Below are 25807 nucleotides of genomic sequence, written 5' to 3' on the forward strand. Positions count from 1 at the left end.
AAGAATAGTAGTGTTGATATTCAAGATTATACCCTGGGAATAAAATTGCAGAAAACCAAAAGTTTCAAATCTTTTATATTAGATTCCACAAGAGTACAGTACAAAGCTCTTTGCTTCTGCCTGACTGATATACAAACAAAAAAAAGCCGACCTCGCTCTCATACCTGAAAGTAGAATGAAACAACAAAAACAGCATCTTACTTCAGTCCTTCGCTGAGACCCGGTGGCATGCCTAAGCTCTGCGCAAGGTCACTCATTCTCTCTTTCATAGCCTATGAAAAAAATTCACAAAGTTCAATTAGAGGAGATGAAAAGAAACAAATAATTTAGTTGCATTGTGATAAAATGGTCTGAGATTGCTATACCACCACACTCTTCGCGTGTGCGTCCTTGTATGCTTCCGTGACAAGTTGTGATAGTTTCTGTCAAAGGAAAACGCACAACATCAGTAACCATTCGAAACTGATGAATTAGCTTTGATTGTTCAATAACAAAAGGTAGGTTTAGTGACTCACTTCAGAACCTAATTCCATTGCTGCCTCGGTTATATCAGTACGGATTGGTTGCTGGTTACCTGATAACGTAACCTGACACGAATTCAAAAGGTTTCAGGTCATCGGAACTTGTAACAGAAACAACAAAGTTTTGTGATTATAGTAAATTCAAGTTCTTAAGCGGAGGAGAAAGTTTTCTTTTTTTAAGGAAACAGAACTCAAGTAAGAACCAAGAACATACAATAATGAGTTCTTTGTTATTCTTATAGTGTGTACACTGATCTATCTAGGGCAAAACAAGATCTACACTAACCTTGACAAGCTCGCCTTCACAATAACCATCAAATTCTGCGCTGCGAAAACGGAACAAAAGCAGCAAGAAACTCAATACACATAGAAGAAACATATACTAATCTTCTAGGTTGTATAGTAAATGCGCCCGGACTTACGCAGCTAACTCTTTTTGGACACGGACAGCTTCGACTTGAACAACCATTTGAGCTTTCTTCACAGTCTCATACATATTCTGCATATTACCAAATATCCCTGCCTAGGAAAAGATCAAAAGGAGAAACACACAAACTTCATAAGTTCCAAAATCATATGAAGTTAACATCGGTAAATTCGATATAAACTTCGAATCTTTATAACATGAAGCCTAACTTAAAATGTTCACATATTGAAGAATCTGCTTGATATCTAAAAAAAACATATACAAATCCAATCTAATGTACCTACCTTTGATTGTCCATCTTCACTGTTATTATCTTTGTTTCCACCACCGAATAATCCATTGACACGAAGAGACCTATAACCATTTTTAGACTTTTGCTGCTTTGGCCATGTAACTCTCTGTGAATTCAAGCTCGCATTTCCTGAAAACCAGAAAATTTACTAAACCCCCCAATTAGAAAAAAGAATCAAACTTTCAATCCCAAAACCACTTAGAGATACAAAATTACGCTTCAATTCCGAGATATAAGTCTAATTACGAAAAATTAAGCAAATTCAGACATATAGACTCAAAATCCAATGTCACGAAACCTAAAGCGAGAGAGACTTTGAAGGAGGGATTTAAGAGAGACTAACCATGAGAGAATGGAAAGAGTAAAAATTTGGTGAAATTAGTGGTCGCAGCCATCGACGCCATTGTTGTACGAGTAGAGAGAGATATTAGAGAGAAGGGCTTCTGAATTCGAGAAGATAAAACCGGAAGCTAATTTTTTCCGGACAACTTGTTTCGTAACTTCTGTGTTTGTTGAAGCTCTTAACCAATGACTTTGCGCCACGTCACTTTAACACTTTAAAGCTTTAGGTTGTTTTTAGTTTGTGTTTGGTTTTTTTTTTTCTCTCACTTTTTTGTGCTTATATCTTTTTCCCCCGAATGAAGTCACAATTTTAAACATTTTTAGATATTTTTTTTGTCAACTGATTTTGTTAATGATAAACTTGTTGGAACCAATGTACAATACACAATCCAAACAAAGGAAACTAAAACCGACGGACGAAATAGAAGTCCTCGGAGTAAAAAACTGGAAGAAAACAAAAAATCTTCGGAATCTAAGCCCTATAAAAGGAAAATAGAAAATACTAAAACTACAAAGCAGAAAAACTCAAAGCTAAAACAAAAGAGGACAAACCATTAAACTAAAAACATAAACAACTAGGCTTAAACCTTACGAAACGCACTAGTCTCAAGAAGCAAGAACTCTTCTTCTGAAGCACCTTTACATTTTTAGTTGGAAATAAGATCTGATTTTCAAATAATTCAATTTGTTGTAATAGATGCAAATTTATAACATGCTAAGTAGAACAGTCTTTCGTGATTCTCTGTTGTATGGGACATGTCTGTCATATGTGTTGTGATCTTTGTGAATCTGCTGTATTGCAAGAAGAACTATTCATTATGTAGTCGTCTTTATATAGCCAAAACTCGACCCCACCATTTGAAATGCCTCGAGGCAAACCATATTTGGCTTCTCTCCTAGGCCTTCTTTAGAGGTCAATGCCATTATGACCTGAAAGAAGACGTATCTATCATTATCATATCCAAACAAACATGCTCTGATTTGTTATATACATGATAATAACATTCATGTCATGGCTTAATGAAAATTGTATCTCTGATTCCTCAGCCATAGTATATTTTCATGACATAACAAAGTAACAATCTTCTATGACTTTTCCAAGCAATGAACGTTACCTTTTGTATCATCCATTGCTATAGAAACTGATTCCTTCTCTCCGGGATCAGCATTTAAAGATCTCACTGGGACGGTAATGAGTTTCTTCTGCTGTTTCCCAATCAAAGCCATGTGTTTTTTCCCAAGCGTATGATTCCTCATAGTCTGCTCAGAATTCGTCTGAATATTACAAGTTTTGCACCAAAACGTTCCTTTCTTTTTCTTCTCACCTTCTGTCGTCTTTCCCGTTGTTTCTTTCGCCGACATTTCATCCACTTTTCCCTGCGGATTAGCATCTTCACGTACTGTAGTAGCTTCTGATTGCGGCGCTGTAACTGAGGCAGGGGATAAGGAGGTTGAAGCAGCTTCAGGTGCTTCATTCTGTTGTGTAACAGCAGCCTTATGCTTTTTACCTAACTCATGATCTCGCATGACTGTTTGACAATAGGTCCCAACTTTACAAATCTCACACCAAAACTTATAATTACTTCTTACCTTGATTTCTACTTTCTTTCCACAGCCAAGTTTCCCCAAACAAGGAAGCTTCGAAGAGACTATCTCTCCGCTTTCCAAAGACATCGTCTTAGCTTCTGATTCTTTTGATTTCTGCCTTTTCATTTGAAGATCTTCGTTCAAACCAGTTTGAGTATCCTCTGCTTTACGCTTTTCTCCTACAGGATCAGCTCTAGCCTGCAATAGTAATCAAAGAGAACACATATGAAACAAATACTAATATCCTATATAACATACTATATACTTACCAAGAGGCGAAAAAAGTGCGTGGATACAAACGATGAGATATCACACCTGTAGTTAAGATGAGAACAAGAAAGAACAATTACTTATATCACTTACCAATACAATTAACTTCTCTTTGTTAGACTCCAAAACTGATGTTCCGGTAGTAGTCTCAGGCATTTGCTGGAGTTGAGGCAATTGCATGGTACCAACACTGTCTGCTTTAGGCTTTGCTCCTATATGATCAGCCCTACTCTGCAATAGAGGTATCAAAGAGAACACATATGAAACAAGTGGCGAAAGTGCACGATGAAATATCCGAATTTTAGTAAGCATAAGAGCTGGTTGACCATTACTTAAAGCACTTACCAATACAATCAACTTCTCTTTGTTAGACTCCAACATTGATGTTCCAGTAGCTTCAGAAATTTGCTGGAGTTGAGGCAATTGCATCATTGGTGATGTAACTAGACTGTTGTAAGAGCCTGTGTTGATCAGAGAATCAATGTAACTATACTTAGCTTTGAACAAGTTGTTGTTGTTCTGATTCTGATTCTGATTTGGAAGCTTCCTTTGATTGATCCACATAATGAGCTTCTCCTCAAGCGACATTCCGGTGTCAGAGACTCGTCTAATCGACATCTCTCTCTCGATAGCCATCTCTTGTAAAACCTCAGCTATAAGCTCTCGTTTTCTCGCTGCTTCTGCAATAATGATCTCTTGACGGATTTTTTCTTTCTCAATTTCCCGTTGAATCATCGCTTCCCGAACTTGTTCCTCACTTTTTCCTACGAATACAAACCAAAAGTATTCAACAAGAGCACTTTAGATTTCAATTTTCAAGAAAATCAAGACTCTCACAGAAACAACAAAATTTGCTTTACAGAAACTAAAGAGTACTCAACAAATCAACATATACATAATAATCGCATCAACGAAAACCATAACAATGTTCTCTGACGGGGAAAATATACACGGCGATAGAAAACGATGATGAACAGTACAAACCTGACATTGATCGGGCCGAAAAGAAAGGGAAGCTCGGGTTCGGCGACTGAGATGGAGTCGTCTCCGTCGCAGGAGGTGGCCGATTACTGTCGATGGCTCTGTATCTGAATTCCATCGAATTCAAATTTGGAGAAAAAGCAGAGAAAGAGGGTTATCGTTTGCAATCGCTTTTACTTTCTGGTCGGTCGCTTTTCTTAAATAGTAACAGAGATAGTTTTTTTTTTTTTTTTTTTTTTTTTTCTCACTTTTGTGATAATATTAAGAGATTTTTTTATAAAAAACAAATTAGGGAATGTAATCATATGTAATTCTTAGCCAAATTTGGCTTTACGATACTAATTTATTAGAAATTTTCCAAATTTGCATTTAGGTTACTAATTTATTTGAAATTTGACTTCAAATTTAAATATTTTAATTTTTAAAATAACTTTTAATAATTAAAAAATTGAATTATATTTGTGTTAATCTTTAGCGGACTTCTCTATGTAAAAGTTACTATAGAGATTTGGTTTGTGAGGGTACTGATTGAAACAAATTATAAATTTAGTCAAATTTTAAATTTAGTCAATGTATCTTAGATGGTAAATTCTGTTAAAAAAAAAATTTATCTTTAGATTTGAATTATATTGTATTCAATCTTTAGCGGACTTCTCTATGTAAGGGTTACTAACTTGCTAGAGATTTGGTTTGTGAGGTGCTGATTGAAACAAATTTTAAATTTAGTCAATGTATCTTAGATGATAGTTTTGTTAAAAGATTTTATTTTATTTTTAGAATCTAATTATATTCGTGTTTAATCTTAGCGGACTTTTCTATGTAAAAGTTACTAACTTACTAGAGATTTCGTTTGTGTGATGTTGATTGAAACAAATTTAAAATTTAGTCAATGTATATTAGATGGTAATAATGTTTAAAATTCTTTTTATCTTTAGAATTTAGTTATATTCGTGTTCAATATTTAGCGGACTACTCTATGTAAAAGTTACTTACTAGAGATTTGGTTTGTGTGGTGCCGATTGAAACAAATTTTAAATTTAGTCAATGTAGTTTAGATGGTAATTTTGTTAAAAGGTATTTTTATCTTTATAGTTTAATTATATTCGTGTTCAATTTTTAGCGGACTTTTCTATGTAAAACTTACTAACTTACTAAAGATTTGGTTTGTGTGGTGCCGATTGAAACAAATTTTAATTTTTAGTCAATGTATTTTAGATAGTAATAGTATGCTCAAAGATTTTTTTATCTTCAGAATTTAATTATATTCGTATTCAATCTTTAGCGGACTTTTAATTATATTCGTATTCAATCTTTAGCGGACTGGTGATTGAGATCTGGTGTTTCAGAGATTACAGATTTCAATATGGACTTGGTGTTTTATGCAGATTGGTGATTGGACATGTCTTCATCTCATATAAGCACAAGTTGTTCATGGAAAAGGTTTGGTAGAAACAAGCCTAGAGTTGTCATCAGTAGCACTCATTGAACACTTTCTCTTGTCTTCTCTCTAAGCATTGTCAAGCATATGTACTTGTTTGTAATTATTTTTCACCATGTGTTCTCCAAAAACTCTTTTGTGTGTTGTAATTTTCTACTTTATGGTTTTGTAATAAACTTCTTTGGTGGCCATACGTATTTGATACATATTAGCTTGAAAATGCATTCAAAAACTTTTGTTTCTACCTAAATTTCAATCGGTGATAGTTAATGTATGGGATCCACATCCACTCCTTACCTTACTGTGATCAAAGGAAGACACCAAGCATATAAGGAGAAGAAGCTCACCTAGGAGAAAGGGGGCTGAGCTGCTCGGAGAAGCAACAAGAGGAGACATGACAAAAGCTCACGTAGAAGACGTGACGACGAATGCTCACAGAAGGATTTTGAAAGGGACAAGGAAGAAGAAATGACGGTTTTCCACCAAAATTGTGAAATCGTTTAGCATATTTTACAGAATTATGTTTTTTTTTTTTTTTATAACACGGAATCATGTTTTCTTATCAAAGTCGTAAAATTGTAGAATTTTTTATGCCAAAATTCTAGTCTTACAAACTTGATGGAAATATACAAAGATTTGTGGTTTAAATGTGAAAACATGATTCCGCGAGTTTTTAGAAAAATACTGATTTCAAGATTTTAATAGTAATCATACAATTATGCAATTTTCAGTTTTGGTTGGAAAACATTATCTATGTATTTTGCCAGGATGGTGCAATTTAGCTCATCTGGAATGAGATTTGCTATTCTCTCTCTTAAATCTCTCTTATTTTTTAGGGAGAGAAGGAGATCTCCCCTATTTTTCAGGGAGAGAAGGAGATTTCCGGTTAACTGGATTTCAATTCTGGCTTAACTGGTTTTTTGTTTATATAGTTTTCTAACTATAGTCAGATCTAAATAAATTCCAACTTACTTTTAGTTAAGTTTGGATTTATGTTTTCTTTCTTTCTACATGTTTTTAATCTTGATCTCGTTTGCTTTCAATTGATTTCCGTTGTCTTTCCGTTTGCTTGCCTTCTCTCTTACGTCGGAATAACATCTTCGTCGATTGCTGTGAAGTGAAGCAGACCTTAGTTAGGCCTTAGACGGAGTCTTGGTAAATTCAAGACGGCAGCGGTGGATTTTGATTGGATCTGCAACGGCGACATCTGTAAAAAAAATCCAGTGGTGGAATCTCGAAGCCGGCGGCGGAGCTGACTCGAATCGTGGATCTGACCGGAGCCGTCCATGTCACCCCTCTCCTTCTTGCGTATTTGACATCTGTCACTACGTGACACCTTCTTTTCTTAATCTTTTCTGAATAGTTAAGGTTAAGCTGCAATTATGTTAATTAGGGTTGTAAATTGAGGAGTTTGGACTTTCTATTTCATCACTTGTACTGCCCGGCTTTTATCAATGAATCTCTTGGTCGACCGAAAAAAATGAGATTTGCTATTTCCACGGGGAAATAAGGATAGAATACGGTGTGCGAAGTCATACTAAAACTCCCGTGAGTCAACAAATAAACAGACGCCATTCGTCAAGAACCAAAATGATCAACAATTAACCGTAGGATATATAATAATCCCGCAAAATAAACGGTAAAGATCTCGCGGTACACTCTGTATCTTAATTATTAAAGATTCACGTCGCTGGACACAACCACTAACCTATATTTTGTGGTTGTTTCGTGAAGTTTCTCTCTTCTTCTTCTTCAAGTCATCAAATCTGATCTCATCTCTGTTAATTAATGGCTAGTAATTGCGAGCTTTGCTGCGAGATCTTCATCGCAATTCTTCTTCCTCCTGTTGGAGTTTGTCTCAGGCATGGCTGTTGCACTGTAAGTTCCATCAAATTAAAAATTGAGATCTGTAATCTCTGAAATTTCACAGCTTCTTATTTCTATTATTGATTTGATTACGGTTATTGAAATTGAAATTGGTTGCGTTCCGGTTTACGGGAACCAATCTATAAGATGTTTGATTGAGGATCAATTACTAAAATTAAACATAATGAAGGGACTAGAAAATAAATTTTTAAAATTTTGTTTTTCCTAACTGATGATTTTTGTTTTGTTTTTGTTTAATGTGTAGGTTGAGTTCTTCATTTGTTTGATACTCACTTGCTTAGGCTACTTACCTGGAATAATATACGCGATTTACGCGATTTGTTTCTTGCACCACGATGAGTACTTTGATGAATACAGACGCCCAATCTACTATGTTGCTTGACCTTGTGATTTATTCATTGCTCTTGAGAAAATATTGTACTTTAAAGTGTGATTACTGAGGTAATAATATTTTTTCTTTTGAAGGAACAGAAAACTAAAAGTTATATTCTGGTTTATTTTAGTATACTTTGATGAATGCATAATGCCCAGTCTACTATATTGTTTGATTTTATCTTAGTGATCTGGTTATAAAACCATGGTTTTCTTTTATTCAGTGCAGAAATTTTATTTGTTCGACAAGAGAGATCTGTTATTAAGTCAGTTATATAAGTTATAACCATATCACACAACCAACCATATGAATGTTTTTTTTCTTTTGATCTGCGTTGAAATCCTATTTTGGGAATGGTGACAAAATACGGTCAATGCGATATAAGCGCACCGCACCACACTTTGCAAGTCATCGCTTAATGTGGAGAAATGGTAGTTAGCTAAATTAACTACATGTCACTCCATGGTCACACATCCATCCAAAGGTTGCAAATGTAAAATATAAACTATACTAATTAAATGTATGACATAACATACGATGTTAACACCATAACCATTATGTATCGGTATACCGTTCATTGGAATCCGATAAAGATCGGCGTTGATCCAGCATTAAAAAAAGGTTACGTGCAAAAAATCTTCCAACTCGCCAATTTTTGCAATTTTACCATCTACTTCAAAAAAATGCAGATTAGTTATATGAAGTCAAAATAATACACAATATAACCTTTATAAGTATATTGTAAATCAACAACACATAACTTAGAAGAGCAGTTCCAAAACTACATAAGTTCAATAGAGGAGATCGACGGTAGGATGATGATGGGATGATGATAGGAATAATCCCTTTTCTTCTAACGAAAATGTGAAAATTGTTGTTTCCGGCGCCGTGTTCCACAAGTTTCCGATCATCATAGTGATCTGATAAAATAGGATGAGATTGAATGATTAACAAGAAGATGATCAAGAAACAACAAACGACTGAAGATCTCATGTGCCTTTTGAACTTATAATTGATTCAATAAGGTATATATTTGAATCTGTTTCCTCAAATTGACAAAAAAAGAAGAAGTTTATGGAAAATGTCTACTTGTCTCAGCGAGTGATGCCGTGGTGGGAATTTATAATCAATCACTGGTAGGTACTTCATGAGTTGACCATCTTTGTTAAAACATAGATAATACAACTAAATCAGAGATAAGATATTAGTAATTCGAGTTGTGAGTGGCATGAATCAGAATTTTTTAAGGATTACATATTATGCATTAATATTTGTAGGAGGTTGTGGTATATAAACAAAAATATTATTTGGAGTTAATTAACACCCAATAAAGATAATTTCAAATATTTTGTTATTTTGTATATCAATTATAGTTGTTACCAAAAATACTTAATTAGATAATAACATATTGTATGATCTAAAAATGTTTTTGGTGATAAGATTTTGCTGCATTTAGTTGATCGGTTCTTTTTTCAATGGGTTAGACTTTTTGGTTTCTTCTTTGGCTTCACATTTTTCACAGGACCTGGACGTACTATCCGAACCCGAACAACCGAACCAAACCGAACGCGACCCGAAAAATCCGGCCCGAATCCGAATCCAAAGTTTTAAAATACTCAAACGGGTTCTAAACTTCACAACCCGAAAATCCGAACCCAAACCCGATCCGAACCCGAACCCGAACAAGTATCCGAACATATCCGCAATATAAGTACATAGTTATAATATATTAATAATATTTATCCTTGTAGTAACTAAGTGCCTAATAATTCGGATGTTAATGATATTTTCGAGTGTTTTAGCTACTTTTGGCTAGATTCGGGTAAACAATATTTGGGTTTTATAGATTGTTTGAGTATTTTTCAATACTTTGCATAGAAGCGGATACAAAATTTTTATTATTTGGATACTTCGTGTAAACCCGAATCTGAACCCGAAATATCCGAGCTGAATCCGATCCGAATCCGAAGTTTTTAAATATCCGAACGGGTCTTAATTGTTTAAATCCGAAATACCCGAACCCAAAAAACCCAACCCGAACCCGACCCGAATATCCGAACGCCCAGACCAATTTTTCACTAGCATCATCACATCCGAAGTTTAGTCAATATTTTTCTAATTGAAAAGCGTAAATTTAGTCTATCCTCTCAAACTCTTTGGACCTCCACTCTTTACAAAAATGTTAATTAATCAATGGTCTCGCAAAGGTTGACTCTCGAGATATTATTTTTGTTAATGAGTAATGGTACTACCATTATATCTGAGCTTCTTTAAACGATAATTAATTAGATTATCAACAAATGTATGTTTTTTTTTTCTCACCCTGAAATGTTCAAAACTCAAGATGAACGAAAAAAACCAAAGATGTAACAAAACTGAACCAAATCTTCCAAGTATATTATGATATTAACTCAAAACTTTTATAAAAAAATGATTCAGACTACTCAAGTAAAACGTTTTAAGACTTCGCCGTCGAGAACCATATACTTTTAGAGCAAACTCTGGCATGCCTCAACTTCCGCGGCCTGCGAATCCAATACAGACTGTCCCGATGGACTCTCGCGAACACTCAGTATAACTGCATCAAGTACGGCTTTTCTGAACCACTCATCTTCCATCTTCATCAGTACCTTTTTCACCAGCTCGAAGTCTAATACTTTCGCTGAGACCAACTTCCCTAAGATCTCTCCGAAGCTGTTTGGTGCTTTTGGCAGATCGATTCCAATGTCATCCAACATAGAACCATAGAGCAAACAACCCGCCCCTAAGTCTTTACATGTCAGCACATTCTTCGAGATCAGATGTTTCAAGAGTTTGGTAATTGGTTCAACCAACGGAGGGTTTTTCTCTAGACCGAGTGAGATGGCTTCCTTGACGAGCTCCGGGTGATAAGATGGAGATTTCAGTTCCTCAACGCATTGCAATGCCTCATCCTCTAAACGGACACTAAAATACTCTTCAAGAAGCGACTTGGTTTTTCTTTCGAGCTCTCCTGCGCTCAGGTTATTAGCCAGAGGAGCCGCCTGTCGCTGTGGCTGTGGCTGTGGCTGAGGTTGAGACCGTGGTTGTGGCTTCTCAACGGTTGGAATGGGTTTAGAGGCTTGAGGAGCTGAGCTAGAACCGTTACCTTGCACAAGAGCGCTTGGCCTACCACCACCATTGAGGAGACCTCCGCTACCCTGAGGAAGAAGCCTTGAGTTGACTGAGAGTGACTTGTTGATAGCAGGAGGTGGCTGAACACGCGGCTGCTGCACTGTTTGTCTATTACCTCTGGGCATGGACCGGGTCCGTGGTACTTCCCAGCCGCCTTCATCAACAATAGGCACCATCCTAGTTCCTGGCATGCCGGGCATCATTCCTCCAGTACCAGGACGGCCAAGGATATTTCCAGAGCCAATACTGTCTGCTGCACCAGAAACCGCAGCGCGGTTGTTGTTGTTGTGTCTCATATTTGCCATTGCACCCGGACGCAACCCAAGATTTCTCTCTGCCTCAGAATGGATTTCATTGATTTTCTTCGCTTTCACCTGCCATTAAATAAGTACAACAACACGTAAGCACAGATCAAGAACTAAAGATTGTTATTAAAGATTTGAGATGGAATGATAAAATCTTACCTCCTCACGCCTTGGTACCCATTTGTTAGCTCGCATATCAACAACGTTTTGGACCATAAATCTGAGACGCAGCTCTAGCTGAGGGTGCATTGCTAGCTCCTTCAACCGACCGAAGTACATGTCATTAATACCTCGAGATCGTGGGCTGTTATCAAGTTGCTTCCCGATGGTTATAAAAAATTGGCAGAGAGCTTCAACATCTCCCTCTGCTGGGCAAGCTTTACTATCTTCTCCTAAAAGCTCCTGTATAACCAGATTTTAAGTTTAATGAGCTCTACAAGGAAACACTATATGTAATATAGACTATATAACAAAAAAAAAAATAGAAACATGGGTCATACGTACTTGGACAATATGATGAACTATCTTCTCGGTCACCATCTTTTGCTTCAGAAGTTCTCCAATCAGACGAATATTTCCAAGTGTCCGGAGCTTCGCCATTTTCTCCTTATCCATTCTTTCCATTTCTTGGTCTGGATTAGTCATCTGTCTGATTTCTTTCTTCAATTTGCCAGTACCCTCAAATGCCTCTTGGCAATTATTTAAAAGGACTCTTTTAAAAGTTATTTCTTTCCCACCAGGTTCCTCAGATGGAAACGAAGGGAGCTTTCCGTTAATATCAAAACACAGAAGAGCATACATCTCGCAGAATGTCGGCTGCAGTATAGCATTCTCAAAAATTAGCTGTATCACTTCCTGCAATCAAAGGTAAGAGCAAATCAATACCATGAAAGAGAGAACTACAACAATAGAAATCAGGAATTGAAAGAAACCTTTAGGATATCAGCAGAATCGATGCCAGCATCAATCAATTGACCTTTAAGAAGCTCGTACTTCTCCGGAGTAAGCTTGTTCAGAATACTGCATAGAATCATAGTTGTAAAGAATCAGTCAGAATATACATCATAACTAACTTCAAGCAAAAAAAGCTGAAAAGAATAGTATTAGTTGTTGACAATACCCTTTCACGCTCTTGACGACTCGGTCTTTATCTGAAAGAGCTCCTCTTTTAGCTGACCACGGAACCTCCGCTTTAACCAGCACAGGGGTAGGACCAGACTGTTTCAAAAGATGATCATATTAGCAACAGAAGAAAACTAGTATCGGTACACCAACAGATAACAAGTAAAGAAAACTTACCCCTTGAGATGTATTTTTAGCTTCACGTGAGTCGTCTCTAAACCATTCTTTACCAGAGGTCGGAATCTGCACACGACTATGCCAGTCGCGGTTATCAGGCTCGGAATAACGATTCAGAGGTTGATTTGTTAGCTGAAATCAAACAAACAAGAATGTGATTTTAAAAGACAGATTCTCAAGAAGTGTAAAAAATAAGCAAAACAGGAAGATTACACACACACACTCACTTTACTCTCGGCTACACGATTCCCCCAACTCTGATCTTCGCCGAAAAGCTCAGCTGCGATTTCCTTACATCGTCTAAGAATTTCATCAGAGACTTGAACAGACTGTGATTAAGAAACACAATTGTGACTAATTTGATTCACAAAAGACATAAACAAAGCCAAGCTATTATCAAAATTCACAGAATTAAGTAAATACCTCTCTATGCTGAAGCAGCTGTTCTCGGGTAAACCTCAAACGTTCACCAGAATCATCTCTCTACAAAAACATAAAATTTCAAGAGCTCAGGATTCCATTACACAACACAAGTATCAATCTTTGTCCATATTAACATTACTTAACTTCCCACAAGTATCAATCTTTGTCTTTTTTTTTTGGTGGACAAAGTATCAATCTTTGTCTATATTCAAATTTAACAACCCTAAAAGATCCAAACTTTATACAAAATTCGATTCAAAATCACGGAATCGAATCCAACCCTTAATTATACACCTTGTTTAAACTCCAAAATTGTGAAAAATAGACCATGAAATCAAATTGAAGAGAAACAGAGGATTTCAATGTGTTACCTTGACGGGAAAAGGGGTTTCTCCGGCACCGCCGCCATTGGTAAGATCAAAAGAGGAAGAGGAGCTAAATCGTGGGACGAAAAGCCTGCTTCTGCCGCCGCCACCGCCACCGCCGGGTCTCAAACTCAAAACCGATGGTTCACCTTGTTGTTGCATTACTCGATTCTCTTATTTTTTTCTCGCGATTAGGAGGATTGAATAAAATAAAGTATAAATTTTTTTGCAGATAGATAGAGCTATATAGCGTATATATATGTGTATTGACGGTGGAGAAGATAATAAAATCACTTCGATTCCCTTTTTTTTTTTTTTTGAAGCTGTGTTCTGTGTTTTTGCCCTAATTTCCTTTTCTTTTTTTTTTTTTGTTCTTTTCCCTTTCTTTGATTTGTTTTGTTCACGTGTAAATTATATTGTTAATTACGAAATTATCCTCTATATATCATCTCCAAAACAAAATAATTTAATTTTTGGAAACATATTGATGGAAAATCTCTTACAAAAAAAAAGAAAATAATCTGGAAAATCTTACAAAATAAAGACTTAAAAGTTTTCGTATTTATTGCATCATTATCAAAATACAAATCTACTAGTGTTTCAAGATTTTATCATTAAAAGTGTTTTTGGCATGGCTCTTGCATGAGTTAAAGTATTACCTCTATTTATTAGTTATCTATAACTCCAACCAAAATATAAAAAAATAACTACTCCATCCGTTCTAAATAAAAAAATTTCTAGAGTGGGATGTGCTTTTAGTCAAGTGGTTAAGTCCACTTGACTCCGCCTTCTCCACTGGAGTTCACTAAGTCGCGTTATCCCGCGTAGTAGGGATTAGCTATGAATCGGGCCTTGTCGATCCAAAGTTGTCAAAAAAAAAAAAAAAAAATTTCTAGAGTTTTTACACTTGTTAAAAATATTTAATTATAAATGCTCCATAAATCTAAACAAATAACAATCAATAAATGAATGAATTTTTTTTTGACATCTTTGGATCGACAAGACCCGATCCATAGTCAATCCCTACTATGCGGGGTAACACGATTTAGTGGAGTCGAACTCCGGTGGAGAAAGCAGAGTCAAATGGACTTAACCACTTGACTAAAGGCACATCCCCTAATAAATGAATTTTTCTAATCAATAGTTTTGAAGTTTTTAATTTGTTATCATTAATTATGAAAAATACAATAAAAAGCTAAAAAGCATACATCTTTAAAAAAAAGAAATTTTTTTGTTTAGAAACCGAATGAGTATGGCTTTATTTTTTTAGTTCCTTACAAATTTCACTGATCTTTTATGTTTGTGAATTTATAGTATATTTGTCAAATATACATCTGTATAATAAGTTAATAACCATTAATATTTGGTTTTTAAATATATTTTTTTAATATGCATGAATTCTTTTGCAAAAAGATTAATAACTTTACTTTTCTCCCTTTAAAATTAGGAATATGATATTCCTAAAATATATAAAGTAATCAGAGGCTACTATTGGAATATCATAGACGAAATTATCAATTAATGTCACATAATATTATCTGATCCTGTCATAATACTAAGAAACAAATATTTTTATAAATTTCCCGTTTTAACCCCGATTGCTTCATATAATTGGGCCCTTTGTTTTAAAAGCCCAATAAGCCCATTACAAAAAAACAATAACGTTTAGCATCCAACAATAACTTGAGAAACGACGTAGTTTCATTCTCCGCTGCGTTTTATTCTGGATAAGAGCTTCGCGAAGGTTTGAAACCTCTGAGTGAAGAAGAAGCGCCATGGCTGGGATTACCAGCACCGTCGGATTCAACGCCGTTTTCGCCGGAATAACCAAAACAGAATTTTCACATTCACTATTCTCCGTCGATTCCAAACTCTGTGGACTTCGTCTCTCCAAAACCGAACTTTCCTTCGCAAATCTCACTCCTACTCCTCGCCGTGGCTTCACCGTCACTTGCCGCTTCGGCGGTGGTGGTGGTGGTGGCGGAGGTTATCGTTTCTCTGGAGATTCTAGACGAGGTAGGCCTAAAGAAGCCGAAATTGATGAAGCGCTTGATATCTCCTCAATTAGGTGAGGCTTCTTAAGCATAATTGTGAATTTGAAATCTCTTGCTGATTCGATTTGTTGATGATGATAATGTCTCTGTTTGAGTAGGTCAGCTACTGTTAGGCTTATCGATGGACAACAAAACATGGTAAAATTGACTCAATGTCTTTGAATTTAGTGAGAATTGAGAGCTTTGATTCGGCAAAATAGACTCATAAATTTCCAGTTTGTTTTGGTCTCTATAGCTTGGTTTAGTGTCTAAAGACGAAGCTGTTCGAATGGCTGATGATGCTGAGCTTGATCTGGTATGTGTTTTTACTTGTGAATGTGATACATTAGCATTTTGTGGTATATGCAATGTTTTTCGTATGATATGCGTCTGAGAACTGAATCGGAGCTTGAATCGACAACTCAATGTGCGAATAATCGGTGAAATTGAGCAAATAGATGGAAGATTGCGCTAGAATCGAAGCGATATCAGAGCAAATAGTAGAACATATGCTCTGATACCGTGTTAGCATAACCGAGTTTGTGATAAGCATTGTGGAAGATTTATGTTATTCTCTTATTAAAGAAGAAGAATGTTTATATCGGTATACTAGACACAAATTGATTAAGCTAAACCAACCAACTATAGTTGATAGATTGTGTTGGTTTTTAGGTGATATTATCGCCTGATGCAGATCCTCCGGTTGTTAAAATGATGGATTACAGGTGAGTATCTAAATATGTATTGAAATGGCTCCTTATATGTATACCTAACCGCGCAGAATTATAAGCGATATTACTTTTTTTTTTTGTGTTGTCAGTAAATACAGATACGAACAGCAAAAGAGGAAAAAAGATCAGCAAAAGAAAAGTATTGACTGTTCCTCTCCTTCTTAGTTTTAGAGTTGGAGATTATACGCTTATTATGTATTTTTTCTTGTGTTATATCGTATCAGCCACTCGCATGGACTTAAAGGAGCTTAAAATGGGGTACGGCTTTCGTTTTTGTTTGTGATGTTGCAAATGACTTCTTTAGAACTAAATTTTCTCAAAGGTTACTGCTTTTTTTCTCTGACAGTTACAACATTGATCAGCATGATTATTCCGTTCGGTTAAGGGCTGCCCAAAAGTTCTTGCAAGATGGTGACAAGGTTGTTCCCATATTCTTCATAAGCTGCGAGAGTTCTGTCCCATCTTAATGCATTTTGTTTATGCACTACTTGTAATGCACACAGGTTAAGGTGATTGTGAGCATGAAAGGACGAGAAAACGAGTTCAGAAATATCGCTATTGAACTCCTCAGACGTTTTCAAACCGAAATAGGGGAGGTAACATGTTCTTTCTCCTCTCTTTCATGTATATAGATGTATGGTATCAGATTGAAATGACTGGATCACTGAAACTTGTTCTGGATCTGTAGCTTGCGACTGAAGAGAGCAAAAACTTCAGGGACAGAAACTTGTTCATTATCTTGGTACCAAACAAGGAAATGATTCGGAAACCACAAGAACCACCCTCGAGAAAGAAGAAAAAACAATCGGAAAACGAAGTTTCAGCTGCAGAAATAACGGCTGAGCCTCTACAAATCGAGTCTGGAGTTTAAATCTTGTGGTAAGGATTTTGAGAGCTAAAGTAAAGTTTTGTATATTTACTTTCCTACCATGTCTCAAGAGAGTCAAGAGCTGTATAACAGATAGAATTAGTCCTATTTGAATGATGTTCTTCTTTGTAGATCTTTTCTCTAATCTATTTTTTGTTTAACTTCTTAGCTTAGTTTATTCACACTTACTAGTATAGATTTACTATTTCGTGTGCAAAATGCAATTTACCTAATAGCCAATCGTTTTTATATTACACTGATCACAAAACTAATTGAGCTTACATGTGTATAATTAAATTGCATATTCTTCATTGATTTTTCTTTAAACCTCTTCACATCTTTTTCCTACAAGTTAAAGACAAAATGGCAGAAGAAAATGCGAGCCAAAAAGGGCAATTTACAAGTCATTTTTTTTAAGTGTGTTGTTGTTAAGGCCATGGAATCTTGCTTAATGTCAATAATGGAGACTCTGCATCATTTCTTACTTCTTCTGCTTCTTTCTTCTTTTGTATCATATGAGTCTTGAGGCTTCTCTCTTCTATCTGTAATTTCACAACAAAAAACTCGGTTTCTCGTGTTGAACCATCAACCATATTAGATTCTTGGATTATTGTTTGATTTGTTACCTCCATGACTGCAGTTGATGTCAGAAGATTTTCGCATTTGTCAAGCAAAAAGTTCTCCTTTTTAGCTATAACAGCGAGATCCGAAACAAGTTTATTCATTTCCTCCATTTGCGAGTGTAGAGACCAGATGGATGATCCCATACTCTGCATTACATCAAGAGCTGAGGACATAGCTAGCTTCAGAGATCCGAGGTCCGCCTGTGATCACAAGAGGTTTTACAAAATCAGAACTCGGTTCTTGGTCTTCGACTTGTTTTCTAGTTCTCTCTGAAATCTTAAACCATACCTTTGTTCCTCCGGCTAGTGGAAGCCGAAGTGTATTTGCTTCCAAGTCCCCAATTGCTCCAGCTAAAGAACTAATGTGTTCTCTCTCAAGCATGGCCCAATCCTCAAGGCAAACCATCTGCGCAAATACTTACATTTAGATCATGAGGATGATATTTTGATGAATACAAATGCGAGTGAAGACATACCTGATCATTTAAGATGGATTCTAGCTTGATTTCTAGCTTCAACTGTTGGAGACAAATTCTTTGTGTTGTCACGAGATCCCTTAAGTCTGATATTGCATGCCAAACATTGTATAGTGTTTCCTGCAACCACAAGATTGTTAAAACAGAGAAGATACACTTGATACAATTTCACTTGTTTCTGTTTTGAGTATTTTACCTCAGCTATTAAGCTTTGAATATAGCTAACTCCCTCAGCTCGAGCATTTGCAAACCGCCATTGCGAATATCTGTTATAGAGCAAGCGTAGTTGATGAACATCTTCAATGTAAGTCGCTTTTTTTCCTTTCTTGACATCCGCAATGAAGCTAAGAACCGAGGTTGTGTTACTACTGGATTGCGCGATTTGTCTTATCGGGGAAGGACTTACACCTCTTGATGGCGGTGTAGACGATCTCACAAAAGAGCGGTTTCCCACTCTTGAAGGACTCAATCCTCTCATAGGACTCACTCCTCTTGAAGGACTCATGCCTCGAGAATTAGAGGATGATGATGAAAATGAGGATCTGCTTGGTGAAGCAGCGCGTGATCCAGGAGCAGACATTGGATGCAACCTAGGTAACGAACTAGCAGAAAAAAGCTTGAGAGACTCAGTGCTACTACTATCTTCTGAAGTTGTTGAAGACAAAACTTCTAGTCCACCATTTTCATAACAAGACAACAACCTTTCTATGTCACTAGAAGACTTATAATGCAAAGGTTTAGAGCTTTTCTTGGACAAAGGCAATGACACTCTCCTGCCCGCTTTATCGCCAAGATCAAAGCTTCTGTTCCCCCTAATTCGACTAGGCCATCGATGCTGTGGTGGTATTAACCTACTATGAGAAGAACCATCCACAGGTTTTGAATTCTCTGATTGACCAGAAGACACATTCTTTCCCTTCAGTGGACTTCTTTTCCTCTCGGGCATATGTTTAGGCGACACAGAGGTTGTCTCATTCTGCTGCTTATGCGCTATATTCGAAGAAGACGGTCTCAATGTTCGATCAATCGAAGAAGTAACAAGCGGTTTCTCCTTCTTACTAACAGGAACTGAGACTGAATCAGACTGAAAAGAAACACTGAGGCTTCTCATAGTAGAAGGCCATAAGCTTTCAGGTAAACGACCAGTAGATAGTCTCCTAGAAGAAACCGGTAAATCTATCAATACATCACTAACCGGTGTAGACGGAGTAGTTGGTGTCGAAGGACCACGTTTCCTTTCCGCTGAAACAGCTCTTTTCGACAGAGATTGAGAGGCTGAAGGAGACACAGTCCTGGTGACATTAGGTGAAGGACATCTCCGAGTTTTAGTAGGAGTAGGTGATCTGTATCTTAAACTAACCTCCATTGTTCTAGCACGGCGCGTCACAACAACCGCATTGTTCTTCTCAGTTGGAACAAGAGGCGGTCTTGTAGCATCTGTTACCGATTTCTGCTGCTTAGCCATTGATGATTTCTTGGCACCATATAAAACTTCCATTCAAGCTAACAAAAACCAACTTGCACTGATTTGATTCAGCAACTAATGTTTCTCATTGTAGACTCCAAAAGTAAGATACCTTCCAGATGAGCAAGATGGAGCAAAAGCAGAGAATATTTTAGATAAAGATTAAATCTTCACAACAGAGAGACACAGATCAAGAATCACTTAAAGAGAAAAAGAAAAAAAAAAAGTGGTAAGATCTTTTTTTGATCAAGAAGTTAAAACAGATCAAGACATATAAATTGAAAAAAAGACAATCCTTGGTCCATGGGACAAGCTGACTAATTTCAAATCACAATAAAGTAAGTTAGGTCCCAAAAGAAAAAGTGACAACAAGAACAAGCTGAGACCTAGCAGAGTTAAAGAAAGGTCTAGTACTAGTACTAGTAGAGTTTCACAGTTTCAGAGATATTCTTAATTTCAATCAAAGACTTTAAAAACTTCTGAGCCAAAAAAAAACAATCTTTTTCAGTGTCATTGTCACGGGTGTGCCATGGTCGGATGGGCTGGAGAAAATTTAATGGAGATTTCACAGACCCACCTTTCTTCTTCTTCTCATCAAAATAAAAACCTCAAAGTTAACAAAAAGAAGTTTCCTTTATTAGCATCTCAAGAATTATTAATAATGCATTTTAGAAACAGTTTTTTTTTTTGTTATAATAATGTTATGAGTTATTAAAGAATTAGCAAAAATGGAGATTTTGCAGATTCATCTGTTTCCTATATGGGAAGAGACAAAGAGGACCACGTCTTTAGAAGAATCAATCAGTGTCTACTCTTTGATAAAAATGGTGAAAACATTTGCAGTAATATAGTGACAATAATTTCAAGATTAATATATAGTTTATGTTTTGACCATTTGAGAAAAAAACTTCATAATTTCTTGGGAAAATAAAGCTCGTGAAACAATGAAATCTGGGATTCAGAAACCAAAAATAAAAATGAGAAGAATACAAAAAAATTGTCTGAGAGTGAACACGACTTGTGTCTGTGAACAAGCAGACAAGTTTTAGCGATTAAAACTATTTTTGGAATTTATTTATTTTAATTAAATTCTGCAAAATTTTAAACTGTTCTTGGCTTCTTCATTAAAATCTCCAGAAACGGAAACAAGAATTTGACATTCTTTTCAATTATATTACACGTGATTTTGTTATTTCTAATTTTGAATCAAATTAATCAACAAAACATTTTTAGTGGATTTGTCTCAGATTAAAATCCAGAAAAAATAATTAGGGTTTCTAATTTTTATCAAAATAGTGTTAACACTTAAACAGAAATTACCACTGAAGAAAAAGCAAATTAAAATAACAAATTCGAAGTGGGAAATTCGAGAAACTCACCTGAAAATCGAGAGAGTGATGAAGAACGCTTGATCCCCAAGTAACCAAACCCCAGAAATTGTTCTATCTCCGACAATTTTTGTTTTTGAAACTCGGTAAAGACGCAACAGAAGAGAACAAAAGTTTTTGTTTTAACTTTTTTTTTGTTACATTGTATTTAGATCGTTGACAAGACTTTGCTATTTTCAAAATTTTCAACATATGTTTGTTAGTATTTTTTGGGTAACCGTAAAGAGAAAATGTTATTCGTTATATATATATTACATCATTGACCCTACAAAACATCGTATGATGATAATTGTCATTTTGACAATTTTAATGTTAATATTTAAGTGATTACTTTTGGAAGTGTTGATTTTATACAACCATTTGAAGAAAAAAAAAAGATTATGGTGTATCTTATGAAAAAGTGATAAGCAACGTTTCCCGAACTAACCAAAGGTATATCATTTTTTCACAACTTCACGATTTTACGTTTTGAAAATATAATTCCATTATTTTTTTACTATTTATAGTATCATTTTAAGTTGTTATGTTTTTACTTTTTTAAAAAAAATGTGATTCCATCTTATATATAAAGAGCGTTTTAAAAATAATTAAAAAAATGTCATTAACCTACTTTTTTTGTTCACCATCATTAATCTACTAATACTAGTTTTTAGCGTTGATAATTTTGTTAAAAATTTGTCCAGTACACTTATCCCGTTATCTGATTATTTGACTATTCCGCTATTATACTATTCAGCTGATATTACCAGCCGAATCCATAATATTGTACATATTTAAGAAAATTTAAAATTTGTCTAAATAGAGGAAAGAAATAGCAAAAATCTAGCATATAGTCATGTATTTTGGAACTCAACAAACGATTTCATTTTAATTAATGATTCTACAACTATATAGTTGATTATATACTAATAATTCATACTTTATAAAAATTTAACTTAAATATTTTCAATATAATTTACAAACAAATTAGACTTATTTGTTTTGAACAACATAGGATTCCATCACTGAAATAAAATTCTTTTGTTTGGAAAAAGGTTTAGTCTCTTTCTTGTTACTCTTCTTAAGTGGAGAGAAATTAATTCAACTCCTTTACGGTTTTTCTCTTACTTCTATTTTTGGTTAAGTGCTCTTACTTGTTTGGTTCCACAATTTTAACTCTACCTACCACTCACCAAATCAGACTCACAGTTAAATGTTTTAAGAAGATATCACTACAAGAAATTGAAGTATTGATAGTTGATATATCCCTCAATTTTAGATAGCGTTTGCCAAAGTGTAAACGCTATGTTTGGTTGGTCAAATTTTAGTTTTGAAAATGCATTTTAGAAATGTAGAATATATAACATTTGTATATTTTGAAACGCTATGCATTGTTGATGCGGAAAAAAATATTTTTTTTGCCCTCTAAATACTTAGCAAAAAAGAAGCGGCTAACAAATTTTCATTCTCCCTCTCATTCCATTGTTTCATTTCTCAAGATTTTTTCTCACTATTTGTTCATCTCTCGATACTCATCGAAGAAATTCCTTGCCCTTTCGTCACCAATTCGCCGAACTCAAAACCATATATGCTTCTCCTCTGACGAAATTTTTAATCCAGATGCAAAACCAGATTAGTCATCTTCCTCTTCTCCACCCAAAAAAACCCTAGTTACAAGCCCTCTTTAGTAAATACAGAAAAAACGAGGACAAATAAATTCTCAAATCATGTCGTTGCTCTCCCTTTCACTCTCCATTGCAAAATCAAACCTTAGCCACTGTCAAAGCAAGCGAGACATGGGCTCACTCAAGGTATGGAAGAAGATCCGTCTTAGATTCAAACGAACCATTCTATTATCTTATTGAATCGATTTAGCATCACTTTTGTTGTTCAAATGATGTCTGTGATACTGATCTGTTATTGCGAACTAGTTAGCCTAATAATTTGATTAATTTTGGTAAACGTATTAATAGACAAAACTTCATCTCTCTTGCTTCGCCCTCTCATCTTTGTGAGAGAAAGGGAAAGTCTCTGTAATTATTTTTCTCATCCATCAATTCTCTTTGGTAAGACTCGTTTCTCTCAGATCTGTGACGCTTCATAATCATTGTTTTTCTTGTTTCTTCAATTTGTTTTCAGTTTCTTAGATCTCAAAGGTAATTGAGATATTTCAACTTGTAGATCTGTTGTTTAGATAAGAAATGATGGTATCTTCTTGCTTGTATTCCAATTGCAGCATATTCACAGTGGAAGGAAGAGGCGGCGGAGATGGTAGTGACGTGGTTCAACTGTTGCTTATGGTACAAAGTGAGTGTACGAAGAGAGCGATGAAGAAAGCACATACGTTAATCTAATCTAGATTAATCTTGAACTCTCAGGTGAAATTCTATTTGGCTTTCTCAAGATTTGGTTTACACATTGAATATGACCAAATCTGTTTATGGATTTGGCTCAAAATCCCTTTGAAATCTGTTTTATCTTTCTAAGAATTAACGTGTGTTTGCTTGATTAGTAGTATTATTACTAATTATTTAAGCAACTGTTTCTTAGTCAAGAGATTGTTATTAGAGTCAACATAAACATAGTGAATCCACAAACAATTCTCTAAGAACAGGGCAGCTCGATAAGTGGAGGTGTTATTAGATTAGCATTTTGATTCTATGCTAATCTCTCATCTCTTTTCAGACGCTGTTCAGCGATGGTGGCTGTGGAGCCGATTTCACTATTGAGTGGAGGTCCTTAGCATGCAGACTTAAATGTAAGATCACTACTTTTTACCATTATTCATTTATATATTTTGGGTCTTTTTACCGTATATCTTGGCACCGTATCATTTAAATCGTTAGGACTACTTTTGGTTATATATAGTCCTTAGAGATCATTAGAGGACTAACTTTTTATAGAGACACTTTTAATTGTTTATGGATAATTTTAATGTATTCGCAGGAGAAGAGCTTGAATAATATTCTTCTCTTATTTCAATTGCTATTTGAGACTATTAAATTCAGATTGTTAATGCTTCTTTGTCTTTATGTGTTTTTGTAGTTGAGACTGATATGCAATCTGGAGCAAGATACAAGTACGAGGTGTGTTTGTACTCTACTCACCTTTACTTTATAGTTTTCAGTATAACTAATTATAGTTAAAAAATGTTACTTTGGATAGGTGGCTTCGTGGGGGCTTTGGTAATTCAATATTTGACTAAATGTGATGTCACAGGTTCACACATGGAATTCGTATTTTTGGGGAGATGACCTGAATGTGTTGTTGGACCAACCAAAGAGGTTTGATTTTTCTATAAACAGTAGGATTAACATTGAAGTGTTAGTTTGTTGCAGGTTGAAGCTGAATATTGTTGGTGTCGGATCCCGCACCAGAGGTTCGGGACCAACCAAAGATTGCCACGTAGTTGGGTTAACGGCCCATAAGGGATAAAACCCGTTAGACCCGCAAGTCAAAGGAACATTCGAAGTGGTTATCACTATAAGAAGAATCCGAAGTGACTGCACCTCGACACAATTCCGGAGACGAAGTCACGGTTAAGTTGGTCCAAGGACATTTGGGCCAAAAGGCGAGGCCCATGAAGATCGGAGTCAACACAAATTCGAATGTTGAGCATTAAAGTCAAAGACCAAAACGGTCACATTTAAGAGAGAATAATTGTACTTAATTAGCCAATTAAATGTCATTTTTCTATGTATAAATATAAAGGTCAATGGCCATATAAAGGGGATTTTCTTCTCAAGTAAGAAATACTATAGCAATTTTTGTAGCAATTCATAAGCTTTTTGCATATTTATTTTTGTCCCTCAAGAGTAATCTTTCCTACTTAATAAAAATACTTGAGTGTGTGAATCCGACATCCACATTTTGGCGCCGTCTGTGGGGATCGAGGATTCTTGAGTGGTCAGATTTTTCTTTACTACATTTCCGAAGATAAGCAACAATGTCCGGAGGAGACGCTGCTGAATTATCATTGGCCGAAACCCTTAAAGCCATGCAACAAACCATGTCGGAAATGTTGCAGAAGTTCTCGAATGTGGAAAAGGCTGTCGACACGTTACAAACATCTCATGTATCTCTTAGTCAAAACGTCAGTACTATACAAACTCGTGTTCGCTCTTTAAGTGCAGGTAACCCTGTGGGTATCCGAAGAAGGATATTCAACTTGCCAAGTTCCGTTGCGCGAAATGAAACCAGCGGACAAACAACTCTTGGTGCTACTAATAATGTAGTTCAGCCATTGGAGGAAGAGACACAGCTCGAAGGTGAAGTTCAACTTGCAGATCAATACGAGCAGGAAAACCTCGACCAGTTCGAAACTATGAGGAAGGTTAGCCAAGAACTAAAAGAAATGAAGTCAAAGTTCCATCAGGCTACAAGTTCGGAGCCGGATATCAATCGAGTTATTGAAGAAGCTAGGCGAACACCTTTCGTTCCGCGAATCGCAAGTTTAAGAATCAAAGATTCTCGGAAGCTCAAGTTGGACCCTTACAGCGGATTGGAGGATCCAAAAAGCTATCTCGCAGCTTTCCTGATAGCTGCCGGAAAAGTCGAATTGGATGAAGCCGATGAGGATGC

The 25807-nt window shown here is 35.8% G+C and overlaps 6 protein-coding genes and 1 long non-coding RNA gene across 11 annotated transcripts; 3 read left to right on the forward strand and 4 right to left on the reverse strand.

The window, feature by feature from the left end:
* Positions 1 to 45: 45 nt before the first annotated feature.
* LOC9314782 (nucleoid-associated protein At2g24020, chloroplastic) lies at positions 46 to 1765 on the reverse strand. The gene is made up of 7 exons (XM_021029249.1): positions 1584 to 1765; positions 1233 to 1369; positions 944 to 1044; positions 808 to 847; positions 516 to 587; positions 366 to 422; positions 46 to 272 (listed from the first exon to the last, which is right to left on the reverse strand). Exons 1-7 carry the CDS (start codon positions 1642 to 1644, stop codon positions 198 to 200), a joined length of 543 nt encoding a protein of 180 aa, XP_020884908.1. The 5' UTR covers positions 1645 to 1765; the 3' UTR covers positions 46 to 197.
* A 398-nt stretch (positions 1766 to 2163) lies between these two features.
* LOC9316607 lies at positions 2164 to 4604 on the reverse strand. 4 transcript variants are annotated; one of them, XM_021029247.1, is made up of 5 exons: positions 4424 to 4603; positions 3785 to 4203; positions 3533 to 3670; positions 2698 to 3367; positions 2164 to 2512 (listed from the first exon to the last, which is right to left on the reverse strand). In XM_021029247.1, exons 1-5 carry the CDS (start codon positions 4536 to 4538, stop codon positions 2490 to 2492), a joined length of 1365 nt encoding a protein of 454 aa, XP_020884906.1. In that variant the 5' UTR covers positions 4539 to 4603; the 3' UTR covers positions 2164 to 2489. The 4 variants fall into 4 exon arrangements, with proteins under 4 accessions (XP_020884906.1, XP_002880540.1, XP_020884905.1 ...); XM_021029248.1 differs by lacking the exon at positions 2164 to 2512 and having other exon boundaries at positions 2741 to 3090; positions 3173 to 3367; positions 4424 to 4604; XM_002880494.2 differs by lacking the exon at positions 2164 to 2512 and having other exon boundaries at positions 2535 to 3367.
* A 2875-nt stretch (positions 4605 to 7479) lies between these two features.
* Positions 7480 to 8323, forward strand: LOC9316609 (UPF0057 membrane protein At2g24040). Its single transcript, XM_002878669.2, has 2 exons — positions 7480 to 7736; positions 7990 to 8323. The coding sequence occupies exons 1-2, from the start codon at positions 7647 to 7649 to the stop codon at positions 8125 to 8127; spliced, it is 228 nt and encodes a 75-aa protein (XP_002878715.1). The 5' UTR covers positions 7480 to 7646; the 3' UTR covers positions 8128 to 8323.
* Positions 8324 to 10411: 2088 nt separating this feature from the next.
* Positions 10412 to 14019, reverse strand: LOC9314783 (eukaryotic translation initiation factor). The gene is made up of 9 exons (XM_021028890.1): positions 13670 to 14019; positions 13299 to 13358; positions 13103 to 13204; positions 12876 to 13007; positions 12697 to 12794; positions 12509 to 12596; positions 12081 to 12431; positions 11736 to 11978; positions 10412 to 11645 (listed from the first exon to the last, which is right to left on the reverse strand). Exons 1-9 carry the CDS (start codon positions 13823 to 13825, stop codon positions 10608 to 10610), a joined length of 2268 nt encoding a protein of 755 aa, XP_020884549.1. The 5' UTR covers positions 13826 to 14019; the 3' UTR covers positions 10412 to 10607.
* Positions 14020 to 15380: 1361 nt separating this feature from the next.
* Positions 15381 to 17461, forward strand: LOC9316610 (translation initiation factor IF3-2, chloroplastic). Its single transcript, XM_002878670.2, has 9 exons — positions 15381 to 15731; positions 15816 to 15855; positions 15953 to 16012; positions 16369 to 16421; positions 16517 to 16566; positions 16652 to 16685; positions 16774 to 16846; positions 16931 to 17023; positions 17116 to 17461. The coding sequence occupies exons 1-9, from the start codon at positions 15439 to 15441 to the stop codon at positions 17296 to 17298; spliced, it is 879 nt and encodes a 292-aa protein (XP_002878716.1). The 5' UTR covers positions 15381 to 15438; the 3' UTR covers positions 17299 to 17461.
* A 119-nt stretch (positions 17462 to 17580) lies between these two features.
* LOC9314784 (QWRF motif-containing protein 4) lies at positions 17581 to 21377 on the reverse strand. Its single transcript, XM_002880497.2, has 6 exons — positions 21239 to 21377; positions 18591 to 19971; positions 18395 to 18514; positions 18208 to 18324; positions 17922 to 18119; positions 17581 to 17837 (listed from the first exon to the last, which is right to left on the reverse strand). The coding sequence occupies exons 2-6, from the start codon at positions 19890 to 19892 to the stop codon at positions 17724 to 17726; spliced, it is 1851 nt and encodes a 616-aa protein (XP_002880543.2). The 5' UTR covers positions 19893 to 19971; positions 21239 to 21377; the 3' UTR covers positions 17581 to 17723.
* Positions 21378 to 22506: 1129 nt separating this feature from the next.
* Positions 22507 to 25021, forward strand: LOC9316611. Of its 2 annotated transcripts, XR_002332897.1 has the most exons (6): positions 22507 to 23037; positions 23200 to 23382; positions 23463 to 23604; positions 23912 to 23984; positions 24272 to 24312; positions 24446 to 25021. It is a non-coding gene; the product is annotated as an uncharacterized LOC9316611 (long non-coding RNA). The 2 variants fall into 2 exon arrangements; XR_002332896.1 differs by lacking the exon at positions 23200 to 23382 and having other exon boundaries at positions 22518 to 23037.
* The last annotated feature ends 786 nt before the right edge of the window (positions 25022 to 25807 follow it).

This window comes from Arabidopsis lyrata (assembly GCF_000004255.2).
Source record: "Arabidopsis lyrata subsp. lyrata unplaced genomic scaffold ARALYscaffold_4, whole genome shotgun sequence".
Lineage (NCBI taxonomy): Eukaryota > Viridiplantae > Streptophyta > Magnoliopsida > Brassicales > Brassicaceae > Arabidopsis > Arabidopsis lyrata.

Excerpts from the sequence above, each read along its gene's own strand:
- LOC9314782 (XM_021029249.1), bottom strand. The coding sequence starts at position 1,644 with ATGGCGTCGATGGCTGCGACCACTAATTTCACCAAATTTTTACTCTTT. Across the intron at positions 1,045-1,232 it reads GTGAAGATGGACAATCAAAG|GCAGGGATATTTGGTAATAT; the intron begins GTAGGTACATTA and ends ATCTTTTCCTAG. Across the intron at positions 848-943 it reads GTCCAAAAAGAGTTAGCTGC|CGCAGAATTTGATGGTTATT; the intron begins GTAAGTCCGGGC and ends CCGTTTTCGCAG.
- LOC9314783 (XM_021028890.1), bottom strand. The coding sequence starts at position 13,825 with ATGCAACAACAAGGTGAACCATCGGTTTTGAGTTTGAGACCCGGCGGT. Across the intron at positions 12,795-12,875 it reads CTAAAAATACATCTCAAGGG|TCTGGTCCTACCCCTGTGCT; the intron begins GTAAGTTTTCTT and ends CTTTTGAAACAG. Across the intron at positions 11,979-12,080 it reads TAGTTCATCATATTGTCCAA|GAGCTTTTAGGAGAAGATAG; the intron begins GTACGTATGACC and ends CTGGTTATACAG.
- LOC9314784 (XM_002880497.2), bottom strand. The coding sequence starts at position 19,892 with ATGGAAGTTTTATATGGTGCCAAGAAATCATCAATGGCTAAGCAGCAG. Across the intron at positions 18,515-18,590 it reads TTCAAAGCTTAATAGCTGAG|GAAACACTATACAATGTTTG; the intron begins GTAAAATACTCA and ends TTGTGGTTGCAG. Across the intron at positions 18,325-18,394 it reads AATCCATCTTAAATGATCAG|ATGGTTTGCCTTGAGGATTG; the intron begins GTATGTCTTCAC and ends GTATTTGCGCAG.
- LOC9316610 (XM_002878670.2), top strand. The coding sequence starts at position 15,439 with ATGGCTGGGATTACCAGCACCGTCGGATTCAACGCCGTTTTCGCCGGA. Across the intron at positions 15,732-15,815 it reads CTTGATATCTCCTCAATTAG|GTCAGCTACTGTTAGGCTTA; the intron begins GTGAGGCTTCTT and ends CTGTTTGAGTAG. Across the intron at positions 16,686-16,773 it reads TTAAAGGAGCTTAAAATGGG|TTACAACATTGATCAGCATG; the intron begins GTACGGCTTTCG and ends TTTCTCTGACAG.
- LOC9316609 (XM_002878669.2), top strand. The coding sequence starts at position 7,647 with ATGGCTAGTAATTGCGAGCTTTGCTGCGAGATCTTCATCGCAATTCTT. Across the intron at positions 7,737-7,989 it reads TCAGGCATGGCTGTTGCACT|GTTGAGTTCTTCATTTGTTT; the intron begins GTAAGTTCCATC and ends TTTAATGTGTAG.
- LOC9316607 (XM_021029246.1), bottom strand. The coding sequence starts at position 4,538 with ATGGAATTCAGATACAGAGCCATCGACAGTAATCGGCCACCTCCTGCG. Across the intron at positions 4,204-4,423 it reads TTCGGCCCGATCAATGTCAG|GAAAAAGTGAGGAACAAGTT; the intron begins GTTTGTACTGTT and ends TTGTATTCGTAG. Across the intron at positions 3,368-3,532 it reads AAGAGAAGTTAATTGTATTG|GCTAGAGCTGATCCTGTAGG; the intron begins GTAAGTGATATA and ends TTACTATTGCAG.